General features: G+C 32.3%; 4 protein-coding genes across 5 annotated transcripts; all 4 read right to left on the minus strand.

Moving 5' to 3' along the window:
• Positions 1-2096: 2096 nt before the first annotated feature.
• On the minus strand, positions 2097-2631 carry LOC120115108 (receptor-like protein 56). Its single transcript, XM_039135869.1, has one exon. It carries the CDS (start codon positions 2614-2616, stop codon positions 2203-2205), a length of 414 nt encoding a protein of 137 aa, XP_038991800.1. The 5' UTR covers positions 2617-2631; the 3' UTR covers positions 2097-2202.
• A 312-nt stretch (positions 2632-2943) lies between these two features.
• Positions 2944-5129, minus strand: LOC120115170 (receptor-like protein 13). Its single transcript, XM_039135942.1, has 2 exons — positions 4998-5129; positions 2944-4276 (listed from the first exon to the last, which is right to left on the minus strand). Exon 2 carries the CDS (start codon positions 4216-4218, stop codon positions 2944-2946), a length of 1275 nt encoding a protein of 424 aa, XP_038991873.1. The 5' UTR covers positions 4219-4276; positions 4998-5129.
• A 152-nt stretch (positions 5130-5281) lies between these two features.
• LOC120115107 (receptor-like protein 15) lies at positions 5282-8354 on the minus strand. Its single transcript, XM_039135868.1, has 6 exons — positions 8336-8354; positions 8159-8233; positions 6394-6546; positions 6194-6268; positions 5764-6099; positions 5282-5374 (listed from the first exon to the last, which is right to left on the minus strand). The coding sequence occupies exons 1-5, from the start codon at positions 8340-8342 to the stop codon at positions 5897-5899; spliced, it is 513 nt and encodes a 170-aa protein (XP_038991799.1). The 5' UTR covers positions 8343-8354; the 3' UTR covers positions 5282-5374; positions 5764-5896.
• Positions 8355-9916: 1562 nt separating this feature from the next.
• On the minus strand, positions 9917-17803 carry LOC120115102 (receptor-like protein 13). 2 transcript variants are annotated; one of them, XM_039135861.1, is made up of 12 exons: positions 17407-17803; positions 17164-17253; positions 16622-16696; positions 16373-16531; positions 16191-16265; positions 14290-14442; positions 14082-14156; positions 13833-13991; positions 13656-13730; positions 13172-13324; positions 12950-13096; positions 12103-12227 (listed from the first exon to the last, which is right to left on the minus strand). In XM_039135861.1, exons 1-12 carry the CDS (start codon positions 17774-17776, stop codon positions 12202-12204), a joined length of 1557 nt encoding a protein of 518 aa, XP_038991792.1. In that variant the 5' UTR covers positions 17777-17803; the 3' UTR covers positions 12103-12201. The 2 variants fall into 2 exon arrangements, with proteins under 2 accessions (XP_038991791.1, XP_038991792.1); XM_039135860.1 differs by lacking the exons at positions 13172-13324; positions 13656-13730; positions 13833-13991; ... (5 more) ...; positions 17164-17253; positions 17407-17803 and having other exon boundaries at positions 9917-12227; positions 12950-13087.
• Positions 17804-18183: the final 380 nt, after the last annotated feature.

Raw genomic sequence — 18183 nt, forward strand, 5'->3', positions numbered from 1 at the left:
AGATCCTTGGATTGAATTTGGATACATGATTTGAGTTCATGAATAATATTTTTACATCGCTCAATTCTGATTTGTGATTTGTCGGTGGCTTTTCAATAGCTTCATCCCCTTTAATCGTTTGATTATCTATACAACCAGATCTGTTTGGATCAACCTTTTATCCGAGTTTATTTAGTTAGATTTTTAACTTTTTCCTTGTATGATTCTTCTGATCTTAAGTAGTTAATTTTCTCGTGTTTAAGAAAATATCTTTGTTACGTGTTTTATTTTACTATTATAGTTGTAAGCTTTCATTGTAATTTTTTTTTGGTAAGCAAAGAGAAATAAAGAATTAGCTACATAAGCCTAGGCTGTCTTCAATCAAAATCCGGTTGAGAGCAATAGGAATCGACTCAAATTTCCGTCCGAAGAAATCATCTGTCTGAACCAGCTTAGTAATACTATCGGCAAGCTGATTAGCTTTACGTTTAACTTGCGAAATAGATACCACCCAGTTCCTCTGCAGAAGAGAGCGTATGTGCTGCAAAATAGTTGGTGTCGTACTCCCCGGAAGTGTACCGGAAAGCTCCTTATAGACCTCGCCATTGTCCGTTTCGAGATTAATTTGCCTAGCTCCAATGTTCCACGCTTGCTGCAGGCCCGCGAACATACCCAAAGTTCCGACTCAAAGACGGAACAAATACCAACAGCTCGTGCAAAACCAAGACGCCACTCCCCCTACCATCTCGAATCACACCTCCACACAAGGCATATCCATGATGATCCCGAGCTCCATCGGCATTCACTTTCAACATCAAGGCTCACGAATTATTAGTTTCATTTTATGCACCATTAAGTTATAATAATTATCAATAAGTTAATGATGACAAGAGCTCTCTAATTAACGTGTAGAAATCTTTAAAGTATAGAAATTATCCCAGACTATAGAGTGTTGTTTTATTGTGTCATCCGACTATTAAAAGTTATAAAATATTCCTTGGACTATAAGACTTTATTTTTTTAAGTCCTTTGACTATTAAAAGTTACAAAATGGTCTCCTAACTATTCATTTTGCTCCAAACTCGTCATTTTTCATTCAAAAAATGATGACAATTTGAGTTTGGACGTTATCTTGTTGACTGATATATGATGTAATCTGATTTCAAAATCTCAAATGACTATTATATCCCAATTAGCAGGTTAACTTTCAGATCAAACCATTTTCAATTTTTAACGAAAATGGGATGAGTTTGGAACACAATGAATAATAAGGTAACTATTTTGTAACTTTTAATAGTCGGTGGACTAGTCATATAATTAGACGACCATTTTGTAACTTTTAATAGTCACGAGACTCATTAAACAATATCCTATAGTCGGGAGACCATTTGTATATTTCACCCAAAATTTTAATTTTGTTGATAAGAAAAACAAAATCTTTGATATCTTTAAAGTAAAATAATTATCTTTCTTTTCAATTAAATAAAAATTATGTGATATTTAATTATGAAATGGGATTTTACTTTATAGTTATCGTGTTGAAAGTGTTGGTTTTGTGGAAAATAAAAACAACTTTCTATTTGATTTTATGCACACGACTCGTACTTAAATCGTTGTAATATTTTCTAATTTTTGTCCGACATTATGGGGACATTGAATTTGACATGAATGGTTGAAATTTGATCGATAAAATATTGCATAAAGTCTTAGTGCGTGGAAAATTTAAGTCTTTTAAGTATTTTACACGCATTCAATTGGACTTTTGGGTAAAATATACAAAAGGTCCCTCGACTATAATACATTGTTTTATATTCCTCTAATTATTAAGTTACAAAATGATCCTTCAACTATAGAGCGATGGTTATTGAGTTCTTAAAACGATAAATTTGAGGGCTTAAACAAGTTCTCTAATTGAGTTTATCTGACTAAGGTACCTTTTGTTAAGACATTTAAAAAGATCGGGGATTGGAGTTAAAACGTGTAAACAGTAAATCACAGTATACAATGATAATTGAACATTCCTATACAATGATAAAACTAGATTAAGACCAAGGCTATCAGCTTCCTTTTCACAAGGATAAGAGCTTTATTCAAACTGCAAATAAACAAAAGACTTGCAACAATTCGTCTCAAGCACATTTGAAACAATCAGATCAAAAGATCAAATTTTCTTTCTTTTCCTTGGATCAGCACGAAACAACTTCAATGAAATCTCCATGGCAGCTAAGCACAAATTTTGGAGATGTGATACACAATGAAATTTCCCATGGTTGAATAGCGACAGGTAGTGACGCACTTCCCAACGAAAGAAAACCAAGTTCTTCGCCAATGTGGATTTATGTAAAGCACGACAAAAACTGTCAACAACATCACTACATAGGAAACCACAAAGCTCACACAAAAAACATACTTGTCTACCCAATTATCTTCTCCTTCATCATCATCTGACGGAGTTGACTCTGTTGATGGTGCATCGGCTTTCGAGCAACTTTTATTCAGTAAAGGTCCACAGAGGAAAGGGTTCCCCTCATAACTGTTTTCAATGAAGGTACCAAATTGAGCTTTCGATTCTGGAATACTGCCTGACAAGTTGTTGTATGCCACGCTGAAAACCTCCAAAGTGTTCAACTCTACCATCTCTGGTTTGGGATTTCACCACTCAACTTGTTGTAGGAAAGGTCCAAACTCTCAATCTGCTTAAGTTTTGAAAAGGACGAGGGTATAACTCCGACCAAGTTGTTGTGTGACAAGTTTAAAGAATAGATCTCACTCAAGTTTCCTAATTCGCGTGGGATCTGACCAGTTAACTTGTTGCAAGATAAATCAATCCCGGTCATGTACTCAAGGATGTTACCCCCATACGAGTAGAACCAACTCTTTGTTCTGAAATCTATCCGTTCTTCAATGTAGCTATCGGCAAAGGCATGATCTCCTACCATTCGGTAATGTTGTATGATCTTATCCTCATCCGTTTGTAAAGTTAATTTCACCTTGTAAATGATTAGCTCTTAACAGAAGGACACTCAAAGAAGAAAGAGTGTCAATCCATTTCGGAATCCTACCGGTTAAATTGTTTTCTCCAAGATCTAATGTCACAAGTGAAGAGCTATTATAAAAAGCATGTGACAATGTACCGCTCAGTCTATTCCCATGAAGGTGGACATGCTCTATGTCTGGAGGATTGACGCAAGATGGTATAGAGCCAGATAAATTGTTTCGTGAAAGATCCAAAAATTCCAAGCCATTCAATCTGCAAAACTCTATTGGAATAGAACCCTCAAAACTGTTGTTAGACAAAGCCAATCTCCGCAAATATGAAAAGTTCCCCATCCATCTTGGGAGCTTTCCATACAACTTGTTATTACTGAGATCAATTTCCTGCAGTGAAGTTGGAAACTGAAAAGTAGAGACATCAACATTGACCATCTCTCCAGAAAAATTATTTCCATCCAAATATAAATTTAACAACCCATTTGCTTTGAGAATAGCAGGAACTACATTTCCGCTGAGGTTGTTATTTGATAGTCTCAAGCCGTACAACCTTTTCATGATCAACTCTGCCGCTACTCTTCCAGACAATTGATTGTCTGACAGATCTAAAAATGATAAATTCATCATGCCACTTAAACCAGGAGGGATGTTACCTTCAAAGGCATTCTTAGATAAGAATAAGTCTCCCAGATGTGGATAAATTGAACATATGTTGGATGAAATCTGACCTTGTAACTTGTTATCAGATATGTCAAATGAAGCTAAATTAGAATTTGGAACTGATGGTAATCTGAGATGACCTTTAAAAGAATTACCATTCAAGATGAACACCTCTAACTTCGTATTGTTTTCTAACAACCAAACTGGAAACGTTCCACTGAAATTGTTTCCAGAAAGAACCACAAATCTCAAGTCATATTGGTAGTGAAGGAAGGTGGCAAGTTCAAGACTGAGTTCTTGAGATGTTATGCAGTTTGACAAATTGATCTCTCTTAGCTGGAACTTTGGGATGGGCGTATAGGAGGAAGGTCCCATTACCATATTGTTTTCAGCAATGTAGAGGAACTTGAGGTTTGGTAAATTTGTAAATGGAACCAATGACATTGGAATTTGAAAATGATTTCCTGAAAGATGGATGGATCTAAGTGATGTAAGATTTGTTAAAGGAATTAGATTTCCATTGAGTCGATTCTTAGACAAATCTAACTCACGAAGAGAAGTCAAGTTACTCAAACAAAGAGGAAGCATCCCTTCAAGTGTATTCCAACTTGCATCCAATATTTCAAGCTTTTTAGATCACACCATCCTGAAAATATTATAAATTTTGTAATAGAAATTCTAATTAAAATTGGTTTGAAAAATTATTAAATAAAAGAAAGTTGATGAAAAAATATTGAAGAGATACATTCTAGAAATTATATGGGTAAATTTACATTTAGTACATAAACTATCAATTTTAGTACCTAAACTTTTAAAATTTTCAAAATCATACCTAAGTTTTAGTTTTAGTTTTATTTTAGTACCCCCGTTGTTAAAAAACTTAAACGATTATTTGCACGTGGCACCATTTTTAAGGGTAAATTGCATCATTCATCACCCTCAACTATCTTCTCACTCCTAGATTGGGCACTAAAATTTAATTTTTCTTAATTTATTTACTTAACTTTCAAATTACTCTTGATTTAATCACTCAAACTTTTTAATAAAAAATGTCATGTCACAAAAATTATGAATAAAATATATTAGTGTGATTAAAATGGGAGTAATTTGAAAGTTGAGTAGTTAAATTGAAATTCTTTGAACTTTAGTACGAAAATAGGAGTGGGAAGATAGTTGAGTGATGAATGATATAATTTACTCATAAAAATGCAGTGTCGTTAAGTTTTCAACGATAATGTACTAAAATGTAACAAAAACTAAACATTAAGTATAGTTTTAAGAAAACTGATAGTTTATGTACTAAACATGCAATTTACCCAAATTATATTTGAAAAGTTATGAGGTCTAGATTTGAGCCATAAATTTACCTTGATTAGGTAAGGAACCAATAAGTCCACAATCATATAAAGACAGAGTTTTAAGAGAGAAGTGATTACTCCAATGCTCTGTAAAATATTAGTGTTGAGAGTAGACCAATTGAGAAATATTTCCTCCACGTTCGTCGACAGATTTAATCCTAATAAATGGCAGTAGGTATTAGAAGTTAATCAAACATAATAAAGTAGTGTTGGAATTGAAAACAATGACTTACCTTGAGTACTCATAGACTTGTTCAGAAGATTGCCAACTAGAGACAAGGTCTTAACTGTTGAAAAAGCCTCGACCAAGTTCAGCAGCGAAATACTTCCATCGGTGAAAGCATTATCGAGAGAAACAACTTTTAACTTTTTCAATCCCTTAATTTCTGTGAGAGAAAGGAGTAGATAAATATTTTAATAATGAAAAGAATGTTATGTTGAAGCTTTACAATTACTCTTCTTTCATTTTATTTTATTTTTGAATTAATCACTGGTATCCGATCTATTAACCGACTAATCCAGATCAGTTCCTGCAGAGGCGAGGCCCATCCAGTTTGCTCCATTCGCAAACGTCAGGATTCAAACCCCTGACCTTGCTTAAGTGACTAGTGCCTCATCCCACTAGACCAACTTGTTAGTTCTTCTTTCATTTTATTAATTATATAGTTTTTCTCTTTTTCTAGATTTCCTGTTTTTAATATAAGTAATCCACCTGATGGATCATTTTCAGATAATTACTTTGTTTAAGCAAAAACTAAGTTTATTTAAATGATACCTTTGTGGATCACAATGTCTTTAAACTGATTACCGCTCATATGTAGTTCCCTTAAGTTGGTAAATATATCCAAATCTGAGAAAAGAAAAATAAGAGATAAACTCCATTGATCAGAACGTTATTAATAGTTTTGTTAACAGACTTGGAAGAATTTTGACAGAAAAAAGATGCCTTTACCTTTCATATCTAATGATCCTTTTAACAGATTGTAGCTTATGCTCAAATTCTTCAGATTTGAAAACACTTTTAGGGATGCAAATGCACTGTTGTTGAAGAGATTTCCATCTAAACGAAGCTCTTCTAAATGGGCAAACTGCTTCAGTTTTGTACCAGCATCTATAAAAGATTGATTTACATAATTTAATCATAAAAAAAGATTAGCATAAATTTTATTTATGTCTGAGACAATTGATCAAATATAAATGCATACCATTGTAGGATTGAAGGCTTTCTATTTGATTCCAACTTAAATCCAAGTACTTCAAGTTTGTCAAATTTCTCAATCCTATATATATATATATATATCAATTCAAAACTTTAATGAACAGTAAAACAGAGAAAAGGTAAATCTAAAACTTTAATTGATAATGAAAAATCATCAAATGTGAAAAAAGGTTATAGTTTTATTACCTTTAATATCTATTGAACCTTGCAAATTGTTGCCGTTCATAACCAAGGATTCTAGGTTTGAAAGTCCCTCAAGGAACGAAAACGTGTTGTCCCGAAAGTGATTAAAACTCAAATCAAGTTTCTGCAACTTTGTTAGCCTCAATTGTGCTTCATCTATTGTAGAAACAACATGTCTCTAATTAATATCATCGGATACTGAATATTTTATAAGTTGACCAACTTGAAAACAGCATAGGGTTAATTGCCACTCCATATTCCTAAACACATTATAATAGCATGGATGGCTCTTTTAGACCGACTCCCTACTCGTGATCGACTCCAACGTATGGGGATTACAACTACTGTGAATTGTGTTCTTTGCAATGCAGCGATGGAAACTCGGTCTCATCTGTTCTTTGAATGCCCTACTGCTTCTAATTTATGGGAGGCAATATTGCTTCTTAACGGGTTAAAGAAATCCATTTCATCTTAGGAGGACATGATAGTTTGGGCATGCAACACTTGGAAAGGCAAGTCTCTTATTTCTACTGTTTTAAAGCTTGCATGGTGTGGTCGAATCTATGTTTTGTGGGAGGAACGTAACCGAAGAATTTTCCAAGGATGCTCAAGATCTGCCGAAGAACTTCTTATTTGCAACAAAGAATTCGTAGGTATCAAACTAAGGGGAAAAAACATAAATAGGCTTGATAGTGTTAATACTTTCCTTTGTAATTCTTCGGGTATAGCTTAAACCGATCTTTTGCTTTGTAAGTAGGGTGTACATAAGGTTTTTGTGATCGGTGATTGTTTTTGTAGCAAATTCTGCTTCTTTGGGTAATAAAATGAATTATCCAAAAAAATTCTATGGGTAAATTATACGTTTAGTACATAAACTATCAATTTTAGTACCTAAACTTTTAAATTTTTCAAAATCATACCCAAGTTTTAGTTTTTGTTTCGTTTTAGTATCCCGTTGTTAAAAAACTTAAATGGTTATTTGCACGTGGCACCGTTTTTAAGGGTAAATTGCATCATTCATCACCCTCAACTATCTTCTCACTCCTATTTTGGGCACTAAAGTTTAATTTTTCTTAATTTAATTACTTAACTTTCAAACTACTCCTAATTTAATCACTCAAACTTTCAAATTCAATTTTATTATTTTTAATTATATATAAATAAAAAAATGTCATGTCACAAAAATTATTAATAAAATATATTAGTGTGATAAAATGGGAATAATTTGAAAGTTGAGTAGTTAAAATGAATTTTTTTGAACTTTAGTATCAAAATAGGAGTGAGAAAATAGTTGAGTGATGAATGATATAATTTACCCATAAAAATGCAGCCCCGTTAAGTTTTCAAGATAATGTACTAAAATGTAACACAAACTAAACGTTAAGTATAGTTTTAAGAAAACTGATAGTTTATATACTAAACGAAGAGATTTATTTAAATGATACTTTTGTGGATCACAATGTCTTTAAATTGATTAGCGCTCATATCTAGTACCCTTAAGTTGGTAAATATATCCAAATCTGGGAAAAGAAAAATAAGAGATAAACTCCATTGATCAGAACATAATTATATACTAGTTGGTAAATATTATCCGCTATTTTGTGCCTCATTCCACTAGACCAACTTGTTGGTTCTTCTTTCATTTTATTAATTATACAGTTTTTCTCTTTTTCTAGATTTCCTATTTTTAATATAAGTAATCCACCTGATGGATCATTTTCAGATAATAACTTTGTTTAAGCAAAAACTAAGTCTATTTAAATGATACCTTTGTGGATCACAACGTCTTTAAATTGATTATAGCTCATATCTAGTTCCCTTAAGTTGGTAAATATATCCAAATCTGAGAAAAGAAAAATAAGAGATAAACTCCATTGATCAGAACATAATTAATAGTTTTGTTAACAGACTTGGAAGAATTTCGACAGAAAAAAGATGCTTTTACCTTTCATATCTAATGATCCTTTTAATAGTTCCCATTATAAATGCATGTTTAATGCATAAATTATAGGTTTGATTCTCCTTCTTGAATTTTAATCATTTTATGTTTCTATGTTTCAATTGTATTACCTTTTTATTGATTCCAAAAAAATATATTATCTTTATATTATTTGAGTCGGGACTAAAATTTCAAAATTAAAAAAAGTATAGATTTAAATTGTGTCTCATCTTTGATAATTTTATGTTTAAAGTAAGATAATTATTTGTTTTGTCCATTACTTTCCAATTGAATAAAAATTATTTAAAATATAATTATGAAAAATGTGTTTCTACTATAGAGTTAACGTGTAGAAAGTAGGGTGATTATCAAGCGAGTTGGGCAATGCTCGACTCGTTCTCGTTAAAAAAAATTTTGTTGTTCAACTCAACTTGTTGCTCGTTAAGCTCGTTAAAATTTTGCTTTACTCGTGCTCGTTAAGAAAACTTGTGGCTCAACTCGTTGCTCGTTAAGGTCATTGCTCATTAAGCTTGTTACTCGTTAAGCTTGATGCTCATTGCTCGCCTCGTTGTTAGCTATGCTCACCGAAATTTTTATCTTATTTTCTTAACTATAGGTAATATCTACTAATATTATATAGAGCTAATATAAACATAAATTAATAAATTTAATAAAAAAATTATCAAAAGAGTGTCTGAAGTAATTTTAAAGTCTAAACTCCAAATTAACAATTCACAAATACATTAAAATAATAAATAAGATTTTATTTTTGAGTGTATGAAATAATTTTGTATCTTTTAATAGTCGGAGGACTAGTCATATAGTTAGGAGATCATTTTTGGAACTTTTAATAGTCGCGAGACTCAATAAACAATATCCTATAGTCGGGAACCATTTGTATATTTTACCCAAAATTTTAATTTTGTTGACAAGAAAAACAAAATCTCTTATGAAATAATTCTATGAAATTTAATTATGAAATGAGATTTTACTATATAGTTATCGTGTTGAAAGTGTTGGTTTTGTGGAAAATAAAAACAAAGTCTTCCTTTTTATTTGATTTTATACACAAGACTCGTACTTAAATCGTTGTAATATTTTCTAATTTTTGTCCGACATTATGTGGACATTGAATTTGACATGAATGGTTGAAATTTGATCGTTAAAATGTTGCATAAAGTCTTAGTTCGTGGAAAATTCAAGTTTTTAAGTATTTTACACCCATTCAATTGGACTATTGGGTAAAATATACAAAAGGTCCCTCGACTATAAGACATTGTTTTATCGAATCCTCTAATTATTAAGTTACAAAATGGTTATTCAACTATATGGCGATGGTTGTTGAGTTCTTAAAATGATAAATTTGAGGACTTAAACAAATAAGTTATCTAATCGAGTTTATCTTACTAAGGTACCTTTTGTTAAGACATTTAAAAAGATTGGGGATTGGAGTTAAAATATGTAAACAGTAAATCACTGTATACAATGATAATTGAACATTCCTATACAATGATAAAACTATATTAAGACCAAGGCTATCAGCTTCCTTTTCACAAGGATAAGAGCTTTATTCAAACAACAAATTAAACAAAAGACTTGCAACAATTCATCTCAAGCACATTTGAAACAATCAGATCAAAAGTTCAAATTTTCTTTCCTTTCCTTGGATCTGCACGCAACAACTTCAATGAAATCTTCATGGCAGCTAAGCACAAATTTTGGAGATGTGATACACAATGAAATTTCCCATGGTTGAATAGCGACAGGTAGTGACGCACTTCCCAACGAAAGAAAACCAAGTTCTTCGCCAATGTGGATTTATGTAAAGCACGACAAAAACTGTCAACAACATCACTACATAGGAAACCACAAAGCTCACACAAAAAACATACTTGTCTACCCAATTATCTTCTCCTTCATCATCATCTGACGGAGGTGACTCTGTTGATGGTGCGTCGGCTTTCGAGCAACTTTTATTCAGTAAAGGTCCACAGAGAAAAGGGTTCCCCTCATAACTGTTTTCAATGAAGGTACCAAATTGAGCTTTCGGTTCTGGAATACTGCCTGACAAGTTGTTGTATGCCACGCTGAAAACCTCCAAAGTGTTCAACTCTACCAACTGGTTTGGGATTTCACCACTCAACTTGTTGTAGGAAAGGTCCAAACTCTCAATCTGCTTAAGTTTTGAAAACGACGAGGGTATAACTCCGACCAAGTTGTTGTGTGACAAGTTTAAAGAATGGATTTCACTCAAGTTTCCTAATTCGCGTGGGATCTGACCAGTTAAGTTGTTGCAAGATAAATCAATCCCGGTCATGTACTTAAGGATGTTACCCCCATACGAGTGGAACCAACTCTTTGTTCTGAAATCTATCCGTTCTTCAATGTAGCTGTCGACAAAGGCATGGTTTATTTTCATTTCACGATCTGTTGCTTCTATCACTTGCCCATGTTGTATGATCTTATTCTCATGCGTTTGTAAAGTTAAATTTCCCAAACAAGAAGGTATAGAGCCAGAAAACATATTTTGAGAAAGGTCAATAATGCTCAAGGAATTCAAATTGCATAATTGAACTGGAATTTCACCTTGTAAATGATTAGCTCTTAACAGAAGGACACTCAAAGAAGAAAGAGTGTCAATCCATTTCGGAATCCTACCGGTTAAATTGTTTTCTCCAAGATCTAATGTCACAAGTGAAGAGCTATTATAAAAAGCAAGTGACAATGTACCGCTCAGTCTATTCCCATGAAGGTGGACATGCTCTATGTATGGAGGATTGACGCAGGATGGCATAGAGCCAGATAAATTGTTTCGAGAAAGATCCAAAATTTCCAAGCCATTCAATTTGCAAAACTCTATTGGAATAGAACCCTCAAAACTGTTGTTAGACAAAGCCAATCTCCGCAAATCTGACAAGTTCCCCATCCATCTTGGGAGCTTTCCATACAACTTGTTATTACTGAGATCAATTTCCTGCAGTGAAGTTGGAAACTGAATAGTAGAGACATCAACATTGACCATCTCTCCAGAAAAATTATTTCCATCCAAATATAAATTTCGCAACCAATTTGCTTTGAGAATCGCAGGAACTACATTTCCGCTGAGGTTGTTATTTGATAGTCTCAAGACGTACAACGAGCTTTTCATGATCAACTCTTCCTGTACTCTTCCAGACAATTGATTGTCTGACAGATCTAAAAAATATAAATCCTTCATGCCACTTAAACAAGGAGGGATGTTACCTTCAAAGGCATTCTTAGATAAGAATAAGATTACCAAATGTGGATAAATTGAACATATGTTGGTTGAAATCTGACCTTGTAACTTGTTATCAGATATGTCAAATGAAGCTAAATTAGAATTAGGAATTGACGGTAATCTGAGACGACCTTTAAAAGAATTACCATTCAAGATGAACTCCACTAACTTCGTATTGTTTTCTAACAACCAAACTGGAAACGTTCCACTGAAATTGTTTCCAGAAAGATCCACAAATCTCAAGTCATATTGGTAGTGAAGGAAGGTGGGAAGTTCAAGACTGAGTTCTTGAGATGTTATGCAGTTTGACAAAATGATCTCTCTTAGCTGGAACTTTGGGATGGGCGTAGAGGAGGAAGGTTCCATTACCATATTGTTTTCATCAATGTAGAGGAACTTGAGGTTTGGTAAATTTGTAAATGGAACCAATGACATTGGAATTTGAAAATGATTTCCTGAAAGATGGATGGATCTAAGTGATGTAAGATTTGTTAAAGGAATTAGATTTCCATTGAGTCGATTCTTAGACAAATCTAACTCACGAAGAGAAGTCAAGTTACTCAAACAAAGAGGAAGCATCCCTTCAAGTGTATTCCAACTTGCATCCAATATTTCAAGCTTTTTTTAGATCACACCATCCTGAAAATATTATAAATTTTGTAATAGAAATTCTAATTAAAATTGGTTTGAAAAATTATTAAATAAAAGAAAGTTGATGAAAAAATATTGAAGAGATACATTCTAGAAATTATATGGGTAAATTTACATTTAGTACATAAACTATCAATTTTAGTACCTAAACTTTTAAAATTTTCAAAATCATACCTAAGTTTTAGTTTTAGTTTTATTTTAGTACCCCCGTTGTTAAAAAACTTAAACGATTATTTGCACGTGGCACCATTTTTAAGGGTAAATTGCATCATTCATCACCCTCAACTATCTTCTCACTCCTAGATTGGGCACTAAAATTTAATTTTTCTTAATTTATTTACTTAACTTTCAAATTACTCCTGATTTAATCACTCAAACTTTTTAATAAAAAATGTCATGTCACAAAAATTATGAATAAAATATATTAGTGTGATTAAAATGGGAGTAATTTGAAAGTTGAGTAGTTAAATTGAAATTCTTTGAACTTTAGTACGAAAATAGGAGTGAGAAGATAGTTGAGTGATGAATGATATAATTTACTCATAAAAATGCAGTGCCGTTAAGTTTTCAACGATAATGTACTAAAATGTAACAAAAACTAAACATTAAGTATAGTTTTTAAGAAAACTGATAGTTTATGTACTAAACATGCAATTTACCCAAATTATATTTGAAAAATTATGAGGTCTAGATTTGAGCCATAAATTTACCTTGATTAGGTAAGGGACCAATAAGTCCACAATCAGATAAAGACAGAGTTTTAAGAGAAGTGATTACTCCAATGCTCTGTAAAATATTAGTGTTGAGAGTAGACCTATCGAGAAGTATTTCCTCCACGTTCGTCGACAGATTTAATCCTAATAAATGGCAGTTGGTATTAGAAGTTAATCAAACATAATAAAGTAGTGTTGGAATTGAAAACAATGACTTACCTCGAGTACTCATAGCCTTGTTCAGATGATTGCCAACTAGAGACAAGGTCTTAACTGTTGAAAAAGCCTCGACCAAGTTCAGCAGCGAAATACTTCCATCGGTGAAAGCAGCATCGAGATAAACAACTTTTAAATTTTTCAATCCCTTAATTTCTGAGAGAGAAAGGAGTAGATAAATATTTTAACAATGAAAAGAATGTTATGTTGAAGCTTTACAATTACTCTTCTTTCATTTTATTTTATTTTTGAATTAATCACTATCCGATCTATTAACCAACTAATCCAGATCAGGTCTTATCCCAGTTTGCTCCAATCGCAAAAGTCAGGATTCAAACCCCTGACCTTGCTTAAGTGACTAGTGCCTCATCCCACTAGACCAACTTGTTGGTTCTTCTTTCATTTTTTAATATAAGTAATCCACCTGATGGATCATTTTCAGATAATTACTTTGTTTAAGCAAAAACTAAATTTATTTAAATGATACCTTTGTGGATCACAATGTCTTTAAATTGATTACCGCTCATATGTAGTTCCCTTAAGTTGGTAAATATATCCAAATCTGAGAAAAGAAAAATAAGAGATAAACTCCATTGATCAGAACGTTATTAATAGTTTTGTTAACAGACTTGGAAGAATTTTGACAGAAAAAAGATGCTTTTACCTTTCATATCTAATGATCCTTTTAACAGATTGTGGCTTATGCTCAAATACCTCAGATTTGAAAACACTTTTAGGGATGCAACTGCACTGTTGTTGAAGAGATTTCCATCTAAACGAAGCTCTTCTAAATGGGCAAACTGCTTCAGTTTTGTACCAGCATCTATAAAAGATTGATTTACATAATTTAATCATAAAAATTAGCAAAAATTTTATTTATGTCTGAGACAATTGATCAAATATAAATGCATACCATTGAAGGATTGAAGGCTTTCTATTTGATTCCCACTTAAATGCAAGTACTTCAACTTTGTCAAATTACTCAATCCTATATATATATATATATATATATATATCAATTCAAAACTTTAATGAACAGGTAAACAGAAAAAAGGTAAATCTAAAACTTTAGTTGATAATGAAAAATCGTCAAATGTCAAAAAAGGTTACAGTTTTATTACCTTTAATATCTATCGAACCTTGCAATTTGTTGTCGATCATAGCCAAGGATTCTAGGTTTGAAAGTCCCTCAAGGAACGAAAACGTGTTGTCCCGAAAGTGATTAAAACTCAAATCAAGTTTCTGCAACTTTGGTAGCCTCAATTGTGCTTCATCTATTGTAGAAACAACATGTCCCTAATTAATATCATCGGATACTGAATATTTTATAAGTTGACCAACTTGAAAACAACGTAGGGTTAATTGCCATCTAAAATTAAAAATCTGATGTGGACATATTAGTTGCTGCAATAACATAAATAAATGATAATATTCCATGTTTAAGTTTATTTGATTAATTAACTTAATTGAATGACTTGATCCTTGGATTTGATTGCCTCCTAGATATAAATACCGGAGAGACGAAAGCTCACTCAAAGATAGCATGCTACTATCATTCAACTGGTTCCAACTTAAGTCAAGAATCTCCAAATTATTCAATGCAGTTGAGAGTTTTTTAAAACATGCAAAAATATTTTTTAAATACATAAAAGGAGTTAGTGGCTTTTCTTCAATAGAATAAACGTAACAATTATGGCTAATTGCAAAAACAACAGCTAGTTTTTGATGAAAACCTGTGTATAGTGGAATAATAAAAGATGAAAGTAAGGGCAAGACCTTCATTTTGAATGCAACCAGCAATGGCATTACTTCCTAAATAAAGACTCTTCAATTCCACAAAGGGAAGAAACATAGAGGCATTCAGATACACCCCTTGTTACCATACATTGTGTAACTAAGGTCGAGTCTTTTGAGTCGCCCTGTGGTGGTGTCCCTTTCCATTTAAAGCAATTAGGGATCTCCACCTCATCCCAGTTATTCAGATAATCGAAACCATTGAAGAAAGGTTTGAGTTGCAGGAGAGCAATTTTTTCATGCTCCAAACAAGCATAAGTTGTAGTACCTAAAATATATGGGTAAATTATACATTTACTACATAAACTATCAATTTTAGTACCTAAACTTTTAAAATTTTCAAAACCATACCTAAGTTTTAGTTCTTGTTTCGTTTTAGTATCCCGTTGTTAAAAAACTAAAATGGTTATTTGCACATGACACCGTTTTTAAGGGTAAATTGCATCATTCATCACCCTCAACTATCTTCTCACTCCTATTTTGGGCACTAAAGTTTAATTTTTTCTTAATTTAATTACTTAACTTTCAAACTACTCCTGATTTAATCACTCAAACTTTTTAATAAAAAATGTCATGTCACAAAATTATTAATAAATATGTTAGTGTGATAAAATGAAAGTGATTTCAAAGTTGAATAGTTAAATTGAATTTTTTTGAATTTTAGTACCAAAATAGGAGTGAGAAGATAATTGAGTGATGAATGAAAGAATTTACCCATAAAAATGCAGTGCGTTTAAGTTTTCAATGATAATGTACTAAAATGAAACAAAAACTAAACGTAAAGTATAGTTTTAAGAAAACTGATAGTTTATATACTAAACATGCAATTTACCCAAATTATATTTGAAAAATTACGAGGTCTAGATTTGAGCCATAAATTTACACCTTGATTCGGTAAGGAACCAATAAGCTTTACAATTACTCTTCTTTCATTTTATTTTATTTTCTAATAAATCACTGAAATCCAGATCAGATATTACAGAGGCAAAGGTTACCCTCCCAACACAGTTTGCTTCATTCGCAAACATCAAGATTCGAACCCCTGACCTTGCTTAAATGACCTAGTGCCTCATCCCACTAGACCAACTTATTGGTTCTTTCATTTTATTAATTATACAGTTTTTCTCTTTTTCTAGATTTCCTATTTTTAATATAAGTAATCCACCTGGTGGATCATTTTCAGATAATTACTTTGTTTAAGCAAAAACTAAGTTTATTTAAATGATACCTTTGTGGATCACAATGTCTTTAAATTGATTACCGCTCATATGTAGTTCCCTTAAGTTGGTAAATATATCCAAATATGAGAAAAGAAAAGAAAAATAAGAGATGAACTCCATTGATCAGAACGTTATTAATAGTTTTGTTAACAGACTTGGAAGAATTTTGACAGAAAAAAGATGCTTTTACCTTTCATATCTAATGATCCTTTTAACAGATTTTCGCTCATGCTCAACTTCTTCAGATTTGAAAACACTTTTAGGGATGCAAATGCACTGTTGTTGAAGAGATTTCCACCTAAATAAAGCTCTTCTAAATGGGCAAACTGCTTCAGTTTTGTACCAGCATCTATAAAAGATTGATTTACATAATTTAATCATAAAAATTAGCATAAATTTTATTTATGTCTTAGACAATTGATCAAATGTAAATGCATACCATTGAAGGATTGAAGGCTTTCTATTTGATTCCCACTTAAATCCAAGTACTTCAAGTTTGTCAAATTACTCAATCCTATATATATATATATCAATTCAAAACTTTAATGAACAGGTAAACAGAAAAAAGGTAAATCTAAAACTTTAGTTGATAATGAAAAATCATAGCCAAGGATTCTAGGTTTGAAAGTCCCTCAAGGAACGCAAACGTGCTGTCCCGAAAGTGATTAAAACTCAAATCAAGTTTCTGCAACTTTGGTAGCCTCAATTGTGCTTCATCTATTGTAGAAACATGTCCCTAATTAATATCATCGGATACTGAATATTTAATAAGTTGACCAACTTGAAAACAACATAGGGTTAATTGCCATCTAAAATTAAAAAATCTGATGTGAACATATTAGTTGCTGCAATAACATAAATAAATGATAATATTCCATGTTTAAGTTTATTTGATTAATTAACTTAATTAACCCTTTGAATGACTTGATCCTTGGATTTGATTGTCTTCTAGATATAAATACCGGAGAGACGAAAGCTCACTCAAAGATAGCATGCTACTATCATTCAACTGGTTCCCACTTAAGTCAAGAATCTCCAAATTATTCAACGCAGTTGAGAGTTTTTTAAAACCTGCAAAAATATTTTTTAAATACATAAAAGGAGTTAGTGGCTTTTCTTCAATAGAATAAACGTGACAATTATGGGTAATTGCAAAACAACAGCTAGTTTTTGATGAAAACCTGTGTATAGTGGAATAATAAAAGATGAAAGTAAGGGCAAGACCTTCATTTTGAATGCAACCAGCAATGGCATTATGTCGTAAATTAAGACTCTTCAATTCCACAAAGGGAAGAAACATAGAGGCATTCAGATACCACCCCTTGTTACGATACATTGTGTAACTAAGGTCAAGTCCTTTGAGTCGCCCGGTGGTGGTGTAGCAGTCAATCCCTTTCCATTGACAGCAATTAGGGATCTTCACCTCATCCCAGTTATTCAGATAATCGAAACCATTGAAGAAAGGTTTGAGTTGCAGGAGAGCAATTTTTTCATGCTCCAAACAAGCATAAGTAGTAGTACCTTCCAACACCAACAACACACTCATCACAGCTATCCTAATAAACCATTTCAACTCCATCATCATAATCATCATCTCTCTCAGCTACTTTGAACTTGTATGTATATGATTTGAATAAGCCCTTGATCCACCTTGTTATTTATAGGGGAAAAAAACCTATAATTAATTCCTAAAAAAGTTTGGAATAATATATTCCAATATGAAACCAAGACAAAGGAAAAAGCAAGACTTGGAAATTGATACATCAGCCTTCCCATGCACAGACAAACTATTGACTTATGACTCAATGTGGTTTCTATCATCTACCCCAATACCATACTTAGTCGCCTTTCCATTGCTTCCTTCCTGGAAATTACATTAATCCCCACAAAAAAGGAAAATAAATAAATTATAAATAATTGTATTCAGCGTTCGCCATCGTGACGGGGCTCATACAGATGATGCAAAGTAATCAAAATCTTAAACTTGAAACAGTCCGTGAG

The sequence above is a fragment of the Hibiscus syriacus genome, unplaced genomic scaffold, assembly GCF_006381635.1.
Source record: "Hibiscus syriacus cultivar Baekdansim isolate YM2019G1 unplaced genomic scaffold, ASM638163v2 tig00110258_pilon, whole genome shotgun sequence".
NCBI classification, from domain to species: domain Eukaryota; kingdom Viridiplantae; phylum Streptophyta; class Magnoliopsida; order Malvales; family Malvaceae; genus Hibiscus; species Hibiscus syriacus.